General features: G+C 49.4%; 1 protein-coding gene across 1 annotated transcript in view; it reads left to right on the forward strand.

The window, feature by feature from the left end:
- Nucleotides 1-16950, forward strand: part of mpp7a (MAGUK p55 scaffold protein 7a) — a 171172-nt gene that overhangs the window by 114919 nt on the left and 39303 nt on the right. The window contains exons 8-12 of the mRNA XM_079490163.1: nt 8543-8624; nt 8722-8807; nt 9553-9627; nt 11401-11597; nt 12399-12463. Coding sequence (XP_079346289.1) covers nt 8543-8624; nt 8722-8807; nt 9553-9627; nt 11401-11597; nt 12399-12463 — 505 coding nt within the window. The remainder of the gene's footprint in view (nt 1-8542; nt 8625-8721; nt 8808-9552; nt 9628-11400; nt 11598-12398; nt 12464-16950) is intronic.

Below are 16950 nucleotides of genomic sequence, written 5' to 3' on the forward strand. Positions count from 1 at the left end.
ACTTGCTCTGGCCATTGCGCTCAGGGAAGGGAAGGCTGGTAGGGAGAGGACATACCCGCCATGAGATTTAGTTTGTTGACGAGGAACATTTTTGTCAGGTAGCCTAGTATTATCAGTTATCACACTTTTGTACAGTTTGTAGGAATTGGAAGCTGGTCTTCTGTGATTAGATGGGCAGATAAAAACATGACGATGCAGTGCAGCATTCGAACCAAAGTTGGAACACTTTGAACGACCACAAAAAAGTGCACGGCTCAGCACAGAATAGGAGTTTATCACCTTGTTGCTACCGTTGCTAGCATGGTATAAATAAACAGTGCTCCCAACAACTCAACAACAACTCAAAACGTCAAGCGTTTACACCCCTGTTAGCGGGGGACGGAAGCCATCCAGGGAGGTTGATATTGGTCACTGCATGTATTCCTACGGGCTGGGGCGGCACCTGTCGGCAGGGAGTGTTGGGCGGGAGGAGTAGGACGAAGGCACTACGTCCTCCTGGTGGGGCCTCCTCACTGGCAGGTGAGTTGGTAGGATGCAACAGCAGTGACAACACAAATGTGTGTGAGGAGGAATTCATTGGCTTAACGACTAAATTGGGGAGAAAAAGGGGGTAAAACATAATTGACTACTCTAAATTTTCAACAACTCAAAACAATGCTGGCCTCAGGAAGGAAAAATAAACAGTAACAGCCCATTATAGTTGCCTCTGTGATCCTCATTCAGACTGGTATAGACGAATCCATGGAGCCTTTGCCTGTAGGCCAGGTGTAGGCAATCAATACTGAGGTGTACCATTAAGCTTAATGGGACACCTCAGCTATGGCCACGCCCAGGGCACCCCTCCGTGGACTCGTCTATTCAGAATGTTCTAGCCTCATGACCAGTCCTTTTGGCCCCTCCTCACCAGCTAACACATGAGGAGACATTCATAACATGTATCCCACTCTCATCTGCTGTAGATGTACAGCTCCACTGTGCTGACAGCTCCATGGATCATCATAGCTCTTTCCCATTTGTTAGTTTACATGATGGGACTCTAGAATTCACTTTCTTCCCCCTCGCCCCCTATTCTTTTTCAGTGTTTTAGCTACTATGTAATGTATGAAGTGGGAGCCGTTTGTCAACGCATACTTAAAACCGCTGCCTTATCGTTGTGTGTAGCTCTGTTATGGGGATGAGTGTTGTTCCAGCAGCTCCTCCTTGTTGCGCTACAGAGATTAAGCTATAGCATTCGGTGACTGCCCAACAATAACAATCGGAGGCATTTATGTGTTAGAAATGGAGTAATAGAGTTTGGAGCATGTGGATCCGATCAGGTCAGAAGCCGAGCCTCCGGATCGCCTTACCGATGACTAATTGACCGCGGTCTAGAAGGACCTTCTCATTCCTTCCATCTTCCCTCTCTCCCTCTGTCTCTCCCCCTCTTCTCCTCTCTTCTATCTGTCTCTTTTCTCTACTCTACTCTCTTTCTGTCCACAAACATATAATTTCTGGGCTAGCCTCGCTCCTCTGAGTAATGTCTATTTTTAGGCCAACTCAGGGCAAAAGAAATAATGCTTGAGGAGGGGGAAAGAAAAAAACCCTGCCTATAAAAGAGAAACTTAAAAAACTAGTGTTTTGCTCTCCTGTGCGCAGTAAGCTTACCTTGTCCGTGAGAACGTCAGAGTCAGGCCGCTTGATGGTTAAGTGGCGCCTCGTCTTCAATTACTAACGTAGCGTAGCCCATTCATCAGGCTTAGTGATTGTCCAGCATCAATCATCTGGTTTTTAAGTTCGCTCTCTCTAGGCCTGTTTGGACGTCTGGCCTGACTTCATGTACAACCCACGACCCAGGCTTCACCCAAGCATTATACTGTACACACGGACACGCATGCATGCACACAGACACACACTCTCACTCTCTCACTCTCTCTCACACACACACACACGCACGCGCGCACACACACACACACACACACACACACACACACATGTACGTGCATACTGTGGATAACAACGCAAACACAGTTATGTCTATGTCCATGGCACACATGCACATATACGGCAGCAGTACACAGACGTACACATGTGCTCAGTCATGGATTATTCAACGGCTCGGACGCATACACACAAACAGTGGTTCTCAGAGTGGGGTCCAGGGGTCATTTAGGGGGTCAACTCATTTAGAGGTTCAGCATTAAAATCAGTTTAACTTTATCGTTGGCTAGTTGAAAACACGTCGACAACGATGTGCCCAAACATTTGGGATATCCTTGAAACATTTTAACAACTCAAATCTTTTACCGGGGGTCCCTGATACAAATTATGTTCAGATGGGAGGGGTCCGCGGGGGACCTTGACATGAAAACATTTGAGTGTATACTCCGAAACGAACACCCCATTCACTTTCCCCGCCTGACTTCCTGTAGCGTTTCTCTGAAATGGCTTCCATGTGGCGCCGGGCGCTGATGTGTCCGTGTAAGCCCCGGCCGTCCATCTGGTCTTTCAACGCAGGCCCTTAGCCCCGCTCCAGAATAAGTTGCCCGTGGATCTCTCCGCACCCCCGCCCCCCTCTCCCTGTGCACAGCGACCGCCTTGCTTTTCTCTGTCCAAGAGGTTTATTTAGCTTCAAGCCTGTCTTGTTTGTGTATTTCCTTAACGGGGCGAGCGCTCCTCTCATTAGTGGCCACGCTTGACTGGGTGCTGATGATAGCACCCGCCGGGTGTCTTTGGCGATTTGTGGCGGGGCGAGTGTGTGTGTGTGTGTGTGTGTGTGTGTGTGTGTGTGTGTAAATGGCCTCCCTATACTGTCAGATTCATGGACACACACACACACACACCTCAGGCCCTCCTGCGGTGGCCCCAGAGGATGAGGAGAATGGAGCCTGGAGGTATGTGGATTGTTGCAAGGTGAGGGTGGTGGGGGGGGGAATGTAGCGTGCTGACGGAGAACTCTACATGGGTTATTATTATGAGACGTGGAGAGAGTCGGGGAGGATGGGACTGGGGGAGTTGTGACTGAGGTGGGAATAAGAATACGCTACACGGCTTTCACTCTTCCAGCGGTTCCATGTCTGATGCGAGCCATATTTCTCTCCTCGAGCCGCTTGTCACTGCCTAATATCGAGCACCTGCAGGTACAGCACCGTCTGAGAGTCCCTGCTAGAACCGCTTGTCACTGCCTAATATGGAGCACCTGCAGGTACAGCACCGTCTGAGAGTCCCTGCTAGTCCCTCTCTTTCTTTCTCTCTGTGTCTCCGTCTCTCTCTCTCTCCATACGACACACAGGCATCTCTGTCTCTTGCAGTCAGCTAACAGTGGATGAGGCAGGCCAGGCCTGTTGCTCCTGGGTGGACGACAGAAGTGCGTCTCGGGTCTATTTGTGCAGGTCTCCATTCTCCCAGTGAGCCTTCTCGTTGTCTGGCTGCTGCTTTTAACACTGTCCTGCCATGTGGCTTTAGTGGTAGTGGAGTACTCCAGTACACTGGACTCTCCCTCTCTCTCTCTCTGTGTGTGTGTGTGTGTGTGTGTGTGTGTGTGTGTGTGTGTGTGTGTGTGTGTGTGTGTGTGTGTGTGTGTATGTGTATGTGTATGTGTATGTGTATGTGTATGTGTATGTGTATGTGTATGTGTGTGTGTGTGTGTGTGTGTGTGTGTGAGAGAGAGAGTGTGAGAGTGTGTGTGATTCCCTTGCTCCTCCTTTCCCTCTACACTAATATGGCCTCTATGCACAGTAGCCATATTGGACAACTTTGGCCTCTTCCATACTCCCTCATTGGTGCTGTCAACTATTCTAATGAAGGCTCTGTTCCATTTAGTTCCACAGTGTTTCTCAAACCTTTTAATTTCAAGGACCCCATAACTCTGATTGGGACCCTTCCGGGTCCATGTGGTTCCATGTGTATACGCTGTCAGAGTTTGTCATTTGGAACACATTGCCAAAGCAAAAAGTGGAACAACAAAAAGTATGTGCAACTGAAAGTCAGAATATCCAATAGATCCATTTCTATGTACCGAGGTCACTCGATGCAGATAGCGCAGGGATACACAATGATTAGTAGTCTTTATTTTATGGTGGTTGTGTGTTCCATTTGATATCCTTCTCCGATCACAGCAGCTCACAAATCTTGCTACTGGTTTGCACATTGTTGTACTTCGCCCAGCAGATATGGGAGTTTTAGTGTTATGTTTTCAAACTCTCCGTGGGTGATTATAATAAATCAGTGGGAGGTCAAACTCACTCACAAGCTCACACCCTCGCTTATTTACTGCCCTTTTCTGATGCGTCACTCCATCATTCCTGATTGATCTTTGGCCTTTATCTCACAGCAACACCCAACTGCTGGCGGGACCTCTGACTGCTGCAGCGTAGTTTTGGCCACCGCCGGCCTCCCTTATCTAGACACAGCTCATTTGGCTACTGGTGTGGCTGCTGAGTTCAGCCTGTGGCTGGCTGCCTTACATACACACAGTCTCTCCTTCATTCCCTCCCGTCATGGTGCCTGGCTGCTGTCTTGGCTGACCGGCAGATTCGTCACATTGGAGGTCAGTGGGTCACCCCAATAACGTGGAGATGCTGTGAACACATGTAGAGTTGAGTAGTCCAAAAGAAAGTTGGGGAAGTGCAATAAAGGAAACAAATGTAGCTTAATTTGCCGATACTACAATTTAACTCTTCAGTGAAAAGAATTACCCATAACTGTTCATTTTGATTTCAGAATTGACTGTCAAATGCCCAGCATGACCAGGTTGGATGGGCCAAAAAAACAAACAAAAAAAATGTATTGCCCAGTGACCTTGAGGTCAGTTCTCGAGATGGCCATTTCTTCTTGCCAAAAGGGTAAAAAGGGTATCTAGGCCGTTCTCCCTTATATAATCCCAATAAAGTCAAGTGAAAGTGGTCTTTCGAAATGGCACCACCACGGCATATGATATGAACCATGTGTGACTCCTAACAATGAGGGTTTGTATCTGCGCACCGCATAGGAGCAGATATAGATAGATATAGCCATAAACGTGTGGTCTAGCGTACGTTGCCGCATCGTTCAGACAGACTTGGTGTCGTTACAGTAATGACACAGCAGGGTCCAAGGCCCTGCACTGTGCTGTTTAGCTAGCCTTTTGACTGCCACCATCCACCGTGCGCCTCGGGGAGATACAATAAAAACATCCATCACACCGCTGGCTGCCAGCCAGCGAGAGAGACAGAAACTGCATGACCACATGTCTGAATGCACCACCGGGAGTTTCTGCAGGCTTGTATCTCCTCCCCTGTTGTCTTTCACATTGCATCTCTTTCTTTTGCCTTCTGACACACGTAGCCCTTTTAGTCCGTCTGGGTACTGTTGCATCACGTCCATCTGCTTTAAGTCACAACGAGAGGGCTGAGCGCAACCCTGACGCAGAGGGGGTATGATAGTGCGCTCCCCTCTCGCTGACCCCTCCACTGACTTCCCTCTCCACGGCAGCCTCACAGGGCCCTCTAATTGTCCCAATTATTGCGTTAAGTCGTCAGCTTTATGCAGACTCTCCATGGCCTTTGTGACCATCCACCATCCTGGTCTCTGTCTTTCCAACCTCCCGTGCTTCACCAGAAGCCTTGAGGAAACCATTATTGTTGTCAGGTGAAACCATTAGGCGTAAACGGGTCACAAAAACAGTCCCGACGGTATGGCTAATTGCGGCGCTGAAGTGCTGCAGACCAGGAGCTCCACAATGGGCCTTTGAGGAGCGGGGCAGGGCGTTTGTCGCCTTCGCTCTACCGTCTCCTCTGATCCCGTACCTGATCCTCCCGCGGCGACAGATGGAGCTTTACTTTGGGGCCATTGGGAGGAAGGCGACAAGGGTAAAAAAACCCTGCAGAAACCGGAGTAGCCACGACGCACGGCGAGGCGGTGTCGGACACCCGCGGGCCAAGCCGGGGCTTTGATGAGTTGGGACAGTTTGAATTAACAGCACGGCTGTACCAGGCGAGAGCGGAGGAAGCTCTGACTGAGCCTCTACTTGGTTTCAACAGAAACAATAACAGCCTTTTGGGGATGATGTGAATAGCAGGTAAGAAGGGGAGGAAGGATGATGTGCAACCGCGACAAAGTATGTGTCGAGCAGACGGCTCATCTGCAGCCGCCCGGCCCCATGTCTCTCTGTCTGGGCTGGGGTCAGACGGACCCCGGCCAGGGTAACATGCTGTACGGTTCCCCCATGCTGGGCTGTGACGTCTCGCTGTCTGCCGACCCCGAGTCTCGGCCCAGGCCGATGCCTATAGGTTGTTTGTTTTGTTCGACTGTGGCAGTCTGATGATGGCTCATTGTTTCAGTGCAAAGCATGAAAAAAAAAAGAAAAGAAAAAAATGGGATAGAGTTGGTTTCCCTGGAAAACGCATCAATGGCGAACACTGTCATATGAAATGAGGAAGTGGAAATGCTATCCGTTGCCCTCCGCGTCCCTCTGGCTGAGAACCAGGCCAGTAAAAGAGGTAGAGGAAAAGTATAGTGTGCATGCATTGGTTACACACACACACACACACACACACACACACTGCTCTGTGCATGGTGGGCCTAACCTCTCTCTGTCAGAGGCCCTTTATCCTAAGATGCATGCCTTGTGCCAATAAATGGATGTCTCTGACAGATAGCGCCAGACTTCCAATAGCCAACTGTTTCTCTGTCTTTTCCTATTACTCTGTGCTGCTTTTTTTTCTCTCTTACATTTCTCATTCGATACACTTTCACTTTTGTAATAAAATGTATCAGCACTGGTGGACGTCGTGGTGGCACAGTGTTAAAGTACATAAACTCCAGTTTGGCCAGGCACTCCAACAAACACAATTGGCACAACTCCTACCTGTTCAGCAGGTAGAATTAGTTGGAGAGATAGCATTTTCATCCACATGCGCTACGTCCTCAAGGTGAAAGGAAGTGGCTGGAGACTCCATGACACTGTATATTTGGAGGAGATGTGGTTGTCTATTTTTTTTATCCCACAATTTTTGTAACGCATTTTTTTCACCCAGTGTCATTTCTGTAATGTGATCCTGGGCGCTACACTCCCTCTGTCAACCTGTGGAGAGCAACGGACTGACATCATGCTTCCTTCAATGCATGAGGAGTCCAAGCCGCTTCTTTTCACCTGACGGGGGAGTTTCCCCGGGTGGATGTAGCGCGTGGAAGGAACAGCTTATTCAAACCAGTTCCTTTCCCCTCCATCGTGGCGCCCCGGCTGGCCAGGGGGAGGCGGTATTAGAAACTGTTTTCTTAAGCCTGCACCCACCTACTCCCGCTGGATTTCTGGCCATTACCGCTACCCCGCTTCCACTATGGTTTCAACCCTATTCCGCCCACCGTATATCTTTGACAGCCCACTCCAGCAGGCAGCCTGCTTGCACAATGTTGTCATTGAGACCCAAATAGGGGGGGAAGTGGACTCCATGGACCGTTAAAGCACCATGGACAGAGACACCGTACTGGGATAACTGCTACATAGTAGCCATTACTAAATGGATGCATACTGTACCTGTCGTAGCAGCTATTAACCCAGAATTTAGGCCTGACGTTGAAATAAAAAAAACGTTCGCTCGGAAAGAATATATATTCAAAGATTTGTGCCGCATTTTTACGTTTTTTCAAAAATAGCAGACCTACAAGCTCGTAGCGCGCCACTCGGTGGCGCGCTATGAGCTTGTATATCTGCTATTTTTCAATAGCTAAAGTATAACATAATGCTTAGTTAAAACACCAAAAGGGGTTCCCGTCCAGAATGGATTAATAAGGAGAAGCATGTGCCTCTTGTACGTGTAATAACATTTCAAAACTAGAAAGGTCGCAATTTTAAAAAATTGCAAAGTGTGGTTGCCGCAGTGGCTTACATATGCCCCTCCCACTGATATTGCCAGCCAATTACAATGTTGCGTCACCCCTGCGATCATGCGTAAGTAATTCGGAGGGGATTTATCCCCCCAAAAATCATTTTTCTGCAAGAAACGGTTACATTTTTCTACGTGTAATAACATTTCAAAATGATGTTCTCTTCTGCGTAAATTGCCTCATCAAATGACAGCCCATATACTGCCCAGTCAGAAATGTAACTGTGCTCTTTTGATACCACAGTGTAATTATATAGTGTGCATATCGATAGTGTGAAGACATCAATGTGCGAACAGCTGAACAGATGAGGGTTTCATCATAGGGATTATTCTTGTCCACTCACCTCTCAATTACTTTAATGCGTCAAATGTTTGGCTCTAGTTTCCCTCCCATTGCCTAGAGCGTGACATATCTGACCGCAGGGCTTGACATTAAGGCTTGTCCTGTAATAAATCTTTCCAGACAAGTGCATTAAAGTTTTACTTGTCCGTGCGTGGGCAAGTGACTCTTGGTTTCGCTTTTTCTGTGACGCTCCTAGCAGTCATAAATATTGTCTGACATTCCTAATGTCAGCTTTCCAATATTCTTGTCCGCCAGACCTATCCTTGGTTATTATTTATCTTTTTTGACTGTCCGGCAACCCACAGCACTGTAAATTGTGCTTATATTGTGTTCCTGTCTGTTTGTCTGTGTGACGCAGGGGGCCACCATAAGGCGAGACGAGCAGACCGGGGCCATCTTTGTTGCCAGGATCATGAGAGGAGGTGCAGCAGACAGAAGTGGTCAGTTCTCTCTCTTCACATTTCTTCCTCTCTTTCATGCAACATTGTTTTATAGCCAATGCTTGTTTTTAATCACCAACTTGTTTGTGTCGTATAGGTCTGATTCATGTAGGAGACGAACTGAGGGAGGTCAATGGCATTCCTGTGGATGACAAGAAGCCAGAGGAAATTATTCGCATTTTGGTAAGTTTGTGGTGTATGTGCGTGCGTGCGTGCGTGCGTGCGTGCGTGCGTGCGTGCGTGCGTGCGCAACTGTGCATCTGTGCATGTTGTGTGCCTCTACATGCTGTACAAATACATTTCTGCTTCCTACTTGCGAGCGGCAGTCTTGTTTATGATGGCAGAGCTCCATCCAAACGCATCCAGGGCCCTTAAGACTTTATCCCTGTGATGAAAACCCATCATTGGGCCTCCACAACGAGACTTCCCGGCCTTCAGACCACATGCAGGGAGCCACGCGGTCCCCCTGGACGAGCTAGACGCTGTGTAGTCCCTCCAAGTGAGCTCCGCCGCAGGCTTCAGAATGAGCTCCGTCATAGGCCTCTGCTCTGCCAGCGGGACCAGACGAGAGAGAGAGAGAGAGAATGAGAGAGTGAGGGCGAGAGGAAGCCACTGGAGTGCTGGAGGCCTTTTTAAAACGCTGTGGCTTCAGGAGCAGATGAAAGCTCTCAAACCACCAGCCCCCAGCACACTCTCTCTCTCTCTCCGCGCCAAGACAAGTCATCCTATCCTAATAACCCTGTTCCATTGTTGAAAAATCAAACAGCACTTCACATTAAGAGGCTCTCATTGGATTAGGTGCGTTGTGAATCATTTGCAGACTGAGTGGTTTGACGTGCTGTTTTTTTCCCCCTCTCCCATCTGCTGCACCCCCCCATCCCACCCCCTCCTCGCCTCCCCCGCTATCTGTCTTTCTCCAATATCGCAGGCCCAGTCGCAAGGGGCCATTACCTTCAAAGTTGTCCCGGCCATCAAGGACGAGGCGCCATGCAAGGAGCCCAAGGTAGGGTGGTTTGTGTCCTGGCTTGGTCGTTATGTTGATTGGGTTACAACCCTGAAGGACCTTTAGTTAGTAGTACACAACATGGGAGCTGAGGAGATGCCGAGCATTTCTTTCTTCCTGGAGCTGATCTGTGTGCACGCTAGGGGGGGATGAGGGAGAAACCGATAGCTGTAATATATTAATTTGAGGGGCACGCTGTACAGTAACCTCACCCCCTGTGTACGGCGTTTGAAACTGGACGCAGAACATATTCGGGACTGTGTGCGATCGAGCAGCATATAATACTCGCCCCTGGTGTTCGGTAAGTCACAGCAGTGCACTGTGTGGGCGTTTCGCTGCTTAACTCCGCTATCATTTCATCATTCTCAACCCACGGCAGCGCTGACGTATCGTTTCTCCTGCGCATCTATCAAACGGCAGCCGGGTAGGGAGGTGGAGGGGGGTCGGGTTCACTCTCGAGGTTTAAGCTCGCGGGGTCAAAGCGCTAGCCGGGAAGCCGTTACTCACGCCGCTGCCTTGTATAGATGTGGGCGGATAGGAAGAGGTGGGCCGCTTATCTTTTTTTGTCGGTGTTTAATGACTTTAAAGGTGACGATTTTAAGGAAGCTGCTGTCTGAGAAATAGCACACGTGTGCCAAAAGCCCAAACTAGTCAACATTCTCAAAGTCAGGTAGAGGAGAAAACAGAGGGGGGACATACGAGTAAACGGAGGGGAAAACAAAAAAAATGCAAAGGTACAAGGTTGAGATGAGAGAGTGAGTTTCAGCGAGACAAACGAACGGGAGGCGTCGTTATGTAGATGTATGATGGTGTTCTGCCGGGGGTGTATGAGCTGTTCTCCGCTCTGACCCAAACTAAACGTCCCTGTCTGAAACATCCTTTCACTACATGGCGCGCAGCGCTCCCTAAATCAACGAGACAGAAAAAACAAATGTAATCTCTCTTTTTTTTCTCATTCTGTTAGTGTCTGTCCCTCCCTCACACACACACACACACACACACACACACACACACACACACACACACACACACACACACACACACACACACACACACACACACTTTCCTCCTCCTTTCTCTTTCTCTTCTCTTAGTTTCCACATGTACAGAGGTGTCTAAGGAGTGATAACTCATGGTGACGGTACTTTATTTGGACAGAGGACACGGTGAGGTGCTCTAGGTTGCGGCTAGCTGGCCTCAGCGGGAAAACACGTCAAAGAATTTTCCCCTCTCGGGTCCGACCTCCTTTGTGTTGATGAGGTGTGTCCCTGCCCCTCTGCCAAAAGGAATTAAACCATCTCGGGAACAACAACTCCCTCTTGTCTTCATTTATTTTTCCTCTTCCATGGTTTTCTTTGGTTTGTTCCCTGGTAGAGGACGATTACTGATGTTAATTTAACCGGTGAATCTGAGAAAGTCAGCCTGCAGAAAAGAGCAGAAGGAGTTTCAATTGGAGTAGATTCAAGAGTAGTTAAGTCTCGCCACGCTTGGTAGGGGCTGACAGTCCTCCCCCATCCCACCCTCTGTACAAGTGTTGATGGAACGGCCCGGAGGGACTCAATTTGTGAGTGGCTGCAGGTTCTTCTCCTGATTGCAATGACCTTTCCTGGCCAATCACAGTAAAGTGACAGTGAAGTGCCGCCCGTGCTACCGTGACGATCTCCCCACAGGCCTCACCTTCATGTCAACACGCCGAAGCAGAGGAAACTTGCGACGAACCGTCGTCATCTAAAACCTGTCCCCATCTGTCTCCATCCTTTGTTGTGCTTCCAGATGTTTGTGAAGGCACTATTTGACTACGACCCGAAGGAGGACAAAGCCATCCCGTGTAAAGAGGCCGGACTGGCCTTTCAGAAGGGCTCCATACTTCAGATCATGAGCCAGGATGACGCAACCTGGTGGCAGGCCAAACACGAGGGGGACAACAACCCTCGCGCAGGCCTCATTCCCTCCAAGCAGTTCCAGGAGAGGTGAGACACACACACACACACACACACACACACACACACACACACACACACAAGAGAAAGGCCTGTCCTCTCTCTCTCTCTCTCTGCCATCTCCTCTTAACAAGCCCTGCCCTACTATTTTGACTGTCACTGAGATAGAATGTTATTTTTTCATTTTTTTTTATCCGCATACCCCCGCCCCTCGTGCTTGCCTCATGCTGCCAAAATATTCTGGCTTTCCGCGCATGTCTGGCCCAAAATGAGTAATGACAGAAAATGATAGCGCTGGTACCGGTCCACCTTGGACAGTGAGCGGGTGGAAAATCGCACATCAGTGGCGTGCTCGCTCGGACGGCCGCTGATGTGCAACGCAGAGCTCGGGGGCCTGGGGCAGTTTCTTGGCCCTGTCCGGTGGCACCCATGAGAAAAAAAAAATAGAGAGAGAGAGAGAGAGACTAAAGGCAAAAAAAAGAGAAAAAAAACGATTTAACCCTCAAATTGAGCCCCCACAATCCTGTCAATGGCATGCATTGTGTTTTCACTTCTCCTGCTTCTCTTATACGTGTATATATTAATTTTCCCCCTCTTGCCCTTCTTACCTGAAAAAAATGACATGGACAGCAGCCATCGAAGAACGTATTCTCTCTATCCTAGCAGAACGTGTTTATTATTCCCCTTTCGGTCATAAAAGCTGATGGTTTTATTGTGCCTCTCTCCCTCTGTCTGTCTGTCTGTCTGTCTGTCTGTCTGTCTGTCTGTCTGTCTGGCTGTCTGTCTGTCTGTATTCTCTCTCTCTCTCTCTCTCTCTCTCTCTCTCTCCAGGAGATTGGCACTGCGACAGCCCGGCGCACCGTTTCAAATCCACAGGGCCTCCAAAAGAAGATCATGTAAGCATACATCACCTGGCCCGACGGAGGCCAAGAAAATCACTGCTTCACTGCAAACAACAGCATGACAATGGTATCGCTATTAGCCACACAACAGGTGGCTGTGCTTAGGGTCGGCTACGCTAGAGAGAGTGAGAAAGGGAAAGAAAATCGGGACAGAAAGAGAGGGGAAGAGAGAGCGAGAGAGAGAGAGAGAGAGAGAGATAGAGAGAGCGTGTTTGGGGGGAGAGAGGCGTCCCCCAAACATAGGGAAATGAGAAAGAAAAAGTGTGAACGAGATGAGTGGGAATGAGAGAGTGAGATAAGAATTAAGGAGAAAGGACAAGACCAGCCAGCTGTTTGTCTGTGTACAGTACGTGTGTGTGTGTGTCGTTTACAATGGTTACACACTCTTTCACGTTCAGTGTTTGCTCTCTATACATATACCTGTGTGTGCGTGCGTGCGTGCGTGCGTGCGTGCGTGCGTGCGTGCGTGCGTGCCTGCGCGTGCGTGCGTGCCATGTATTGCCGTCTTGTGGAGCATCTGGGAGACAAACTAGGCATTAGTGACCTGATAGCAGGCCTGAGGAAGTGATAGGCGCATGGCGTCATAAATTACCAGCCTGCTCTGCTTTGCACATCAATGTGTTTTACTGCGTGTGAACATGTTGGGGCTCTGCAGTGCAGTGCAGTGCAGTGCACCCTGGCCGGCCCAGAGGTATGCAAGCCTCCGGGGCAGCTACAGTAAGCGAGGTGGGAGGAGGACAGAGTAGCGGGGGGGGAAACACGAGAGAGAGAGAGAGAGATTTCTTGTCGAGAAAACAAGGCGACACAAAACCTGGATGTAGGCGAGAGTAGATGCAGAGTTGAAAGGTACGGGAGAGAGGAGACGGGGTGAGTGTAGCTGATGGAGGAGGAGCATGAGTTTACTGCTTTTACCAGATGCTTCCGGGGACGTACTGAAATGCGCCGGCGTAACACCCACATGGAGAGATGTGAGTTGATGACTGCATCAATCTCAGGAGTATGAGATTGTCCTAGACAGGACGTAACGTTTCCCCATGACACCATACAGTATCCGTTTGTCCACTAGGGTGATCTTTTTTTATACAGTAGGTGATAATGCATCCCCAGGGGTGTCAACAGTCTCCTAATTAGGCATGGCTTCAACCCCATAAACATAGCAACTCATAAACTGTGTTAACACAGTTGTTAATGGCTCAGACTGTCAGACATGACCCACCTGTCCAGAAGTGTTTATAATTCAAGTTACCGTTATGTTTCCCCACACCAAGACTCACATATATGTATATGCACATACCAAACATGTCTGTGCTCAGCTGGTGAGTTGTTTATTCCTGTCCTAATACCCCGTACTCACCCCCTGCCGGCCCTTTGCCTTTTCATCAGAAGCTTTTCTGTAGAAGTTCTACACGGGTCCTGTCGACACTGCTTTACTTCTCCCTTTTCGTCTTTTTACTTCCATCTCTCTGCAGCATGTCAATCACCTGCAGCTGACATGTATCCAGACACATATTCAGCCCTAATGGAAGCAGACAGGTCCTGTTCTGTAGTGTAGAGTTGTTTCCCCTCCTACCTCCCTGGAATTCACCAAATGCACGCAGAGCGCCCCGAGCAGCCGATGTACATTATGTTTGGCTCGGGCCTGGCCTGGTAGTCACATGGTGGCCATTTTGGAAGAAAACCCAGTGTACTGTATATTTGCCCCATTTGTCGACGAAGTCTGCCCCCGCTCCAAGTTGGCCCGCGCGCGCACGACTAATGAAATGTGACCCTCTGGATATTCAGCGTTGAAATAACACGTGAATCTTAGTGCTGACCACCCCTAAACTTAGAGCATTAGGTTCTTTAACCTCAAAGTCAGACCTCAAGTGAATTATGGATGTTGTAATTTCCTGGTTATGTTCAACCACATACTGCCATGCATGACTCAAGACGGCCAAAAATAGCCCGCTGAAAGGTTCTAGGGAGACAGTGAACCTACTGTTCTCTCCCTAGTTCTTTTGAATGGCCCGTTCCTCTAATGACTACTAGTACTCATACATGTGCAGGTGTAGCCCCGTACCGGACAAACAACTCCCTGGTGGAGATCCCGCACTACTTTCTCCCTGAAGTGATATGCAGTGTGCTCCATAAATATTGCGGGGGGGGGGGGGGGGATGATTTGCACATGTACAGTAGTAGGAAGTGCCTCGACATAGCCCACTCAGGACTCGAAGAGTAACCAGCAAGTTCACAGTCCATCCTGTGATAATGCATGGACACACACACACACACACACACACACGCGCACCCACGCTCGCTCGCTCGCTCACACAATAGTTCACTTTAATTTCCCGAAAGACGACTCGAAAGGACACGATTTAAGCTCCAGTCCAAGAAGTGAGCGGAGAGAGGGAATGTAAAAAGGGAGTGAAAGTCGAGAAGAATTGAACTAATAGAACAGCGAAGCAAGTGAGGGAGGCAGCCAGGAAGGAAAAGGGGAGCAGCGAAGGGTCACATTCAGTAGCAAATGTGACCCTGCGGAGCTGCAGTGGCCGGGTCAGAGAGAGGGGTGGTGGTGAAGTCGTGGATGGATAGATGGATGGATGGATGGATGGAGGGAGAGAGAGAGGGAGAGAGAGAGAGAGGGCCTGCTTGGCTGCTGCCCTAGGGCCATAAACTATAGCCTAATTGAAGGATACCTAAGAGACCTTGCTGTTACTGAGGAGAGGACAGAGGGAGGGAGTGCCCCCCCCCCCCCCCCCCCCCCCCTTCTCTGCCGTTCCAACGCAGGAGCTCCCTGTCGGCTGGAACAATATTGATCTTGGCGAGGGCATGTGGCCAGCAATTGCTTAGCCACGTTCATTTACGGCCAACATTTACGGCATATAAATAACGGCCTCTCTCCCTTTTCAGTGTCTCACATTCCTTGGGTTATGGAACCGATGTTTAAGGCCCCCTATTTGATAATGAGCTGCAGGGCAGTGAGTCGACTGTTGCGTTCACTGCCATTACGATATCAAAGTCTCATTCCGCCTCTTCGTGGCCTCCCCCTCCCTCATCCCCCCCACCTTTCCCTTGCATCCCATGTCTGGCTCTCGTCCAGTCTGCCTCGTCTCGCCCCCCTCCCCTCTGCCTCTCTCACTGAACATCCTGACAGCTCTCTAGGCCGTCTGACATGCAAACCTCTCAGCTGTCCGATTGTTTGGCTTTGTACGCCGTTTGCCAAACACGTGGACACACTTATTGCTCACCTTGGGGTCCTCCGCCATCTCTCCATTCTCTTCTCAGATGCTCACTCCCCTTTACCCGTCATCTTTCTCGCTCTCTCTTTCCAACAACAGACCGAACCGGCTATAATCGGTGCCCACGATTCGACTTAATAAGTGGACCTGAACTCGGCCCTGCGTTCAATTTAATCTTTCCATTTCGCTTCTCAGCTTTTCAATGCGCATGGGTCACATGTGGTGATGGATTTGGACACAAAATGGACTTAAGGAAAGGAAGAACATCTTCTGTCAAGATGTTTACGGGTTAAGCCCAGATAACCCCCATGCAGACCACCCTTAAAGCGTTTCAGGTTTAGTTTTCTTACCCCAGACATACAAACCCTTCTGCCTGTTGCATCGTAAGCATCGCAGAAGCGCTGAGTGTTGTTAATCCTCATATATAAACTTCAGTATGGCTCATCATAACATTTTGCAATATAAACCCCTCATCACATAAAGACAGGCTGCCTTCTAATGCAGACCAGCTATGTCTCTCTCTCTTTCTCTCCTTCGCCTCTTCAACCAGAGTCTAAATAATCAGCCCTCCTGCCGAAGGCCAAAAAGATCTCATTTCGTGTCATCTGGAAAATTCCACCAGTCTCATCCCGCCAATAAAAAGGAGACAGAAAGAGTAGGGCTCCGGTTTGTTCAATAGGAAGGCCATCTGTACGTTGGCTGGCAGCGGAGGTGACATCAGCTCATAACTCAGGCCCATTCACGAGGTGTTGACGAGGGGTCATCCCACAGTCCGTTAGCCGCCCGTAAGCAGATAGCTGATTATGCTAGCAGTGGCAGTGCACAGCCGCACTGTTGAATGACGGACTGAGCTAGCCGGCTCTATTCCAGAAAAGGTTTCCAGAGAGCGTGTGAAGAAAGGAAGACGTCTGCTAGTTTTAAGACGTGCTGAGCCAATGGAGAGTCGGGCCTCGACCTTGCATGTTCATCAGTTACGCCAACGCTTGTGGCGACGACAGCGGGGCCGATAATGAGGTCGGTTGGTTTTGACGAACGGCCTCCACAAGTAGCACCATTGCCTGCCCTGTGGCCCTGTGGCCTGGACCTCGTCAACTATACGGGTGACCCTAACCACAGAGACCCCAAATATTACACCCAGCGTATACCTGCATTCTTTCTACCATCCATTCATCCAACTCGGCCACCTGCATTCCCTTTCATTCCTCCACCACCTAACCATGACATATGTACAGCAACAGTCTGTCTTTCGTGCCATACCCT

Source organism: Electrona antarctica, assembly GCF_951216825.1.
Source record: "Electrona antarctica genome assembly, chromosome: 20".
Lineage (NCBI taxonomy): Eukaryota > Metazoa > Chordata > Actinopteri > Myctophiformes > Myctophidae > Electrona > Electrona antarctica.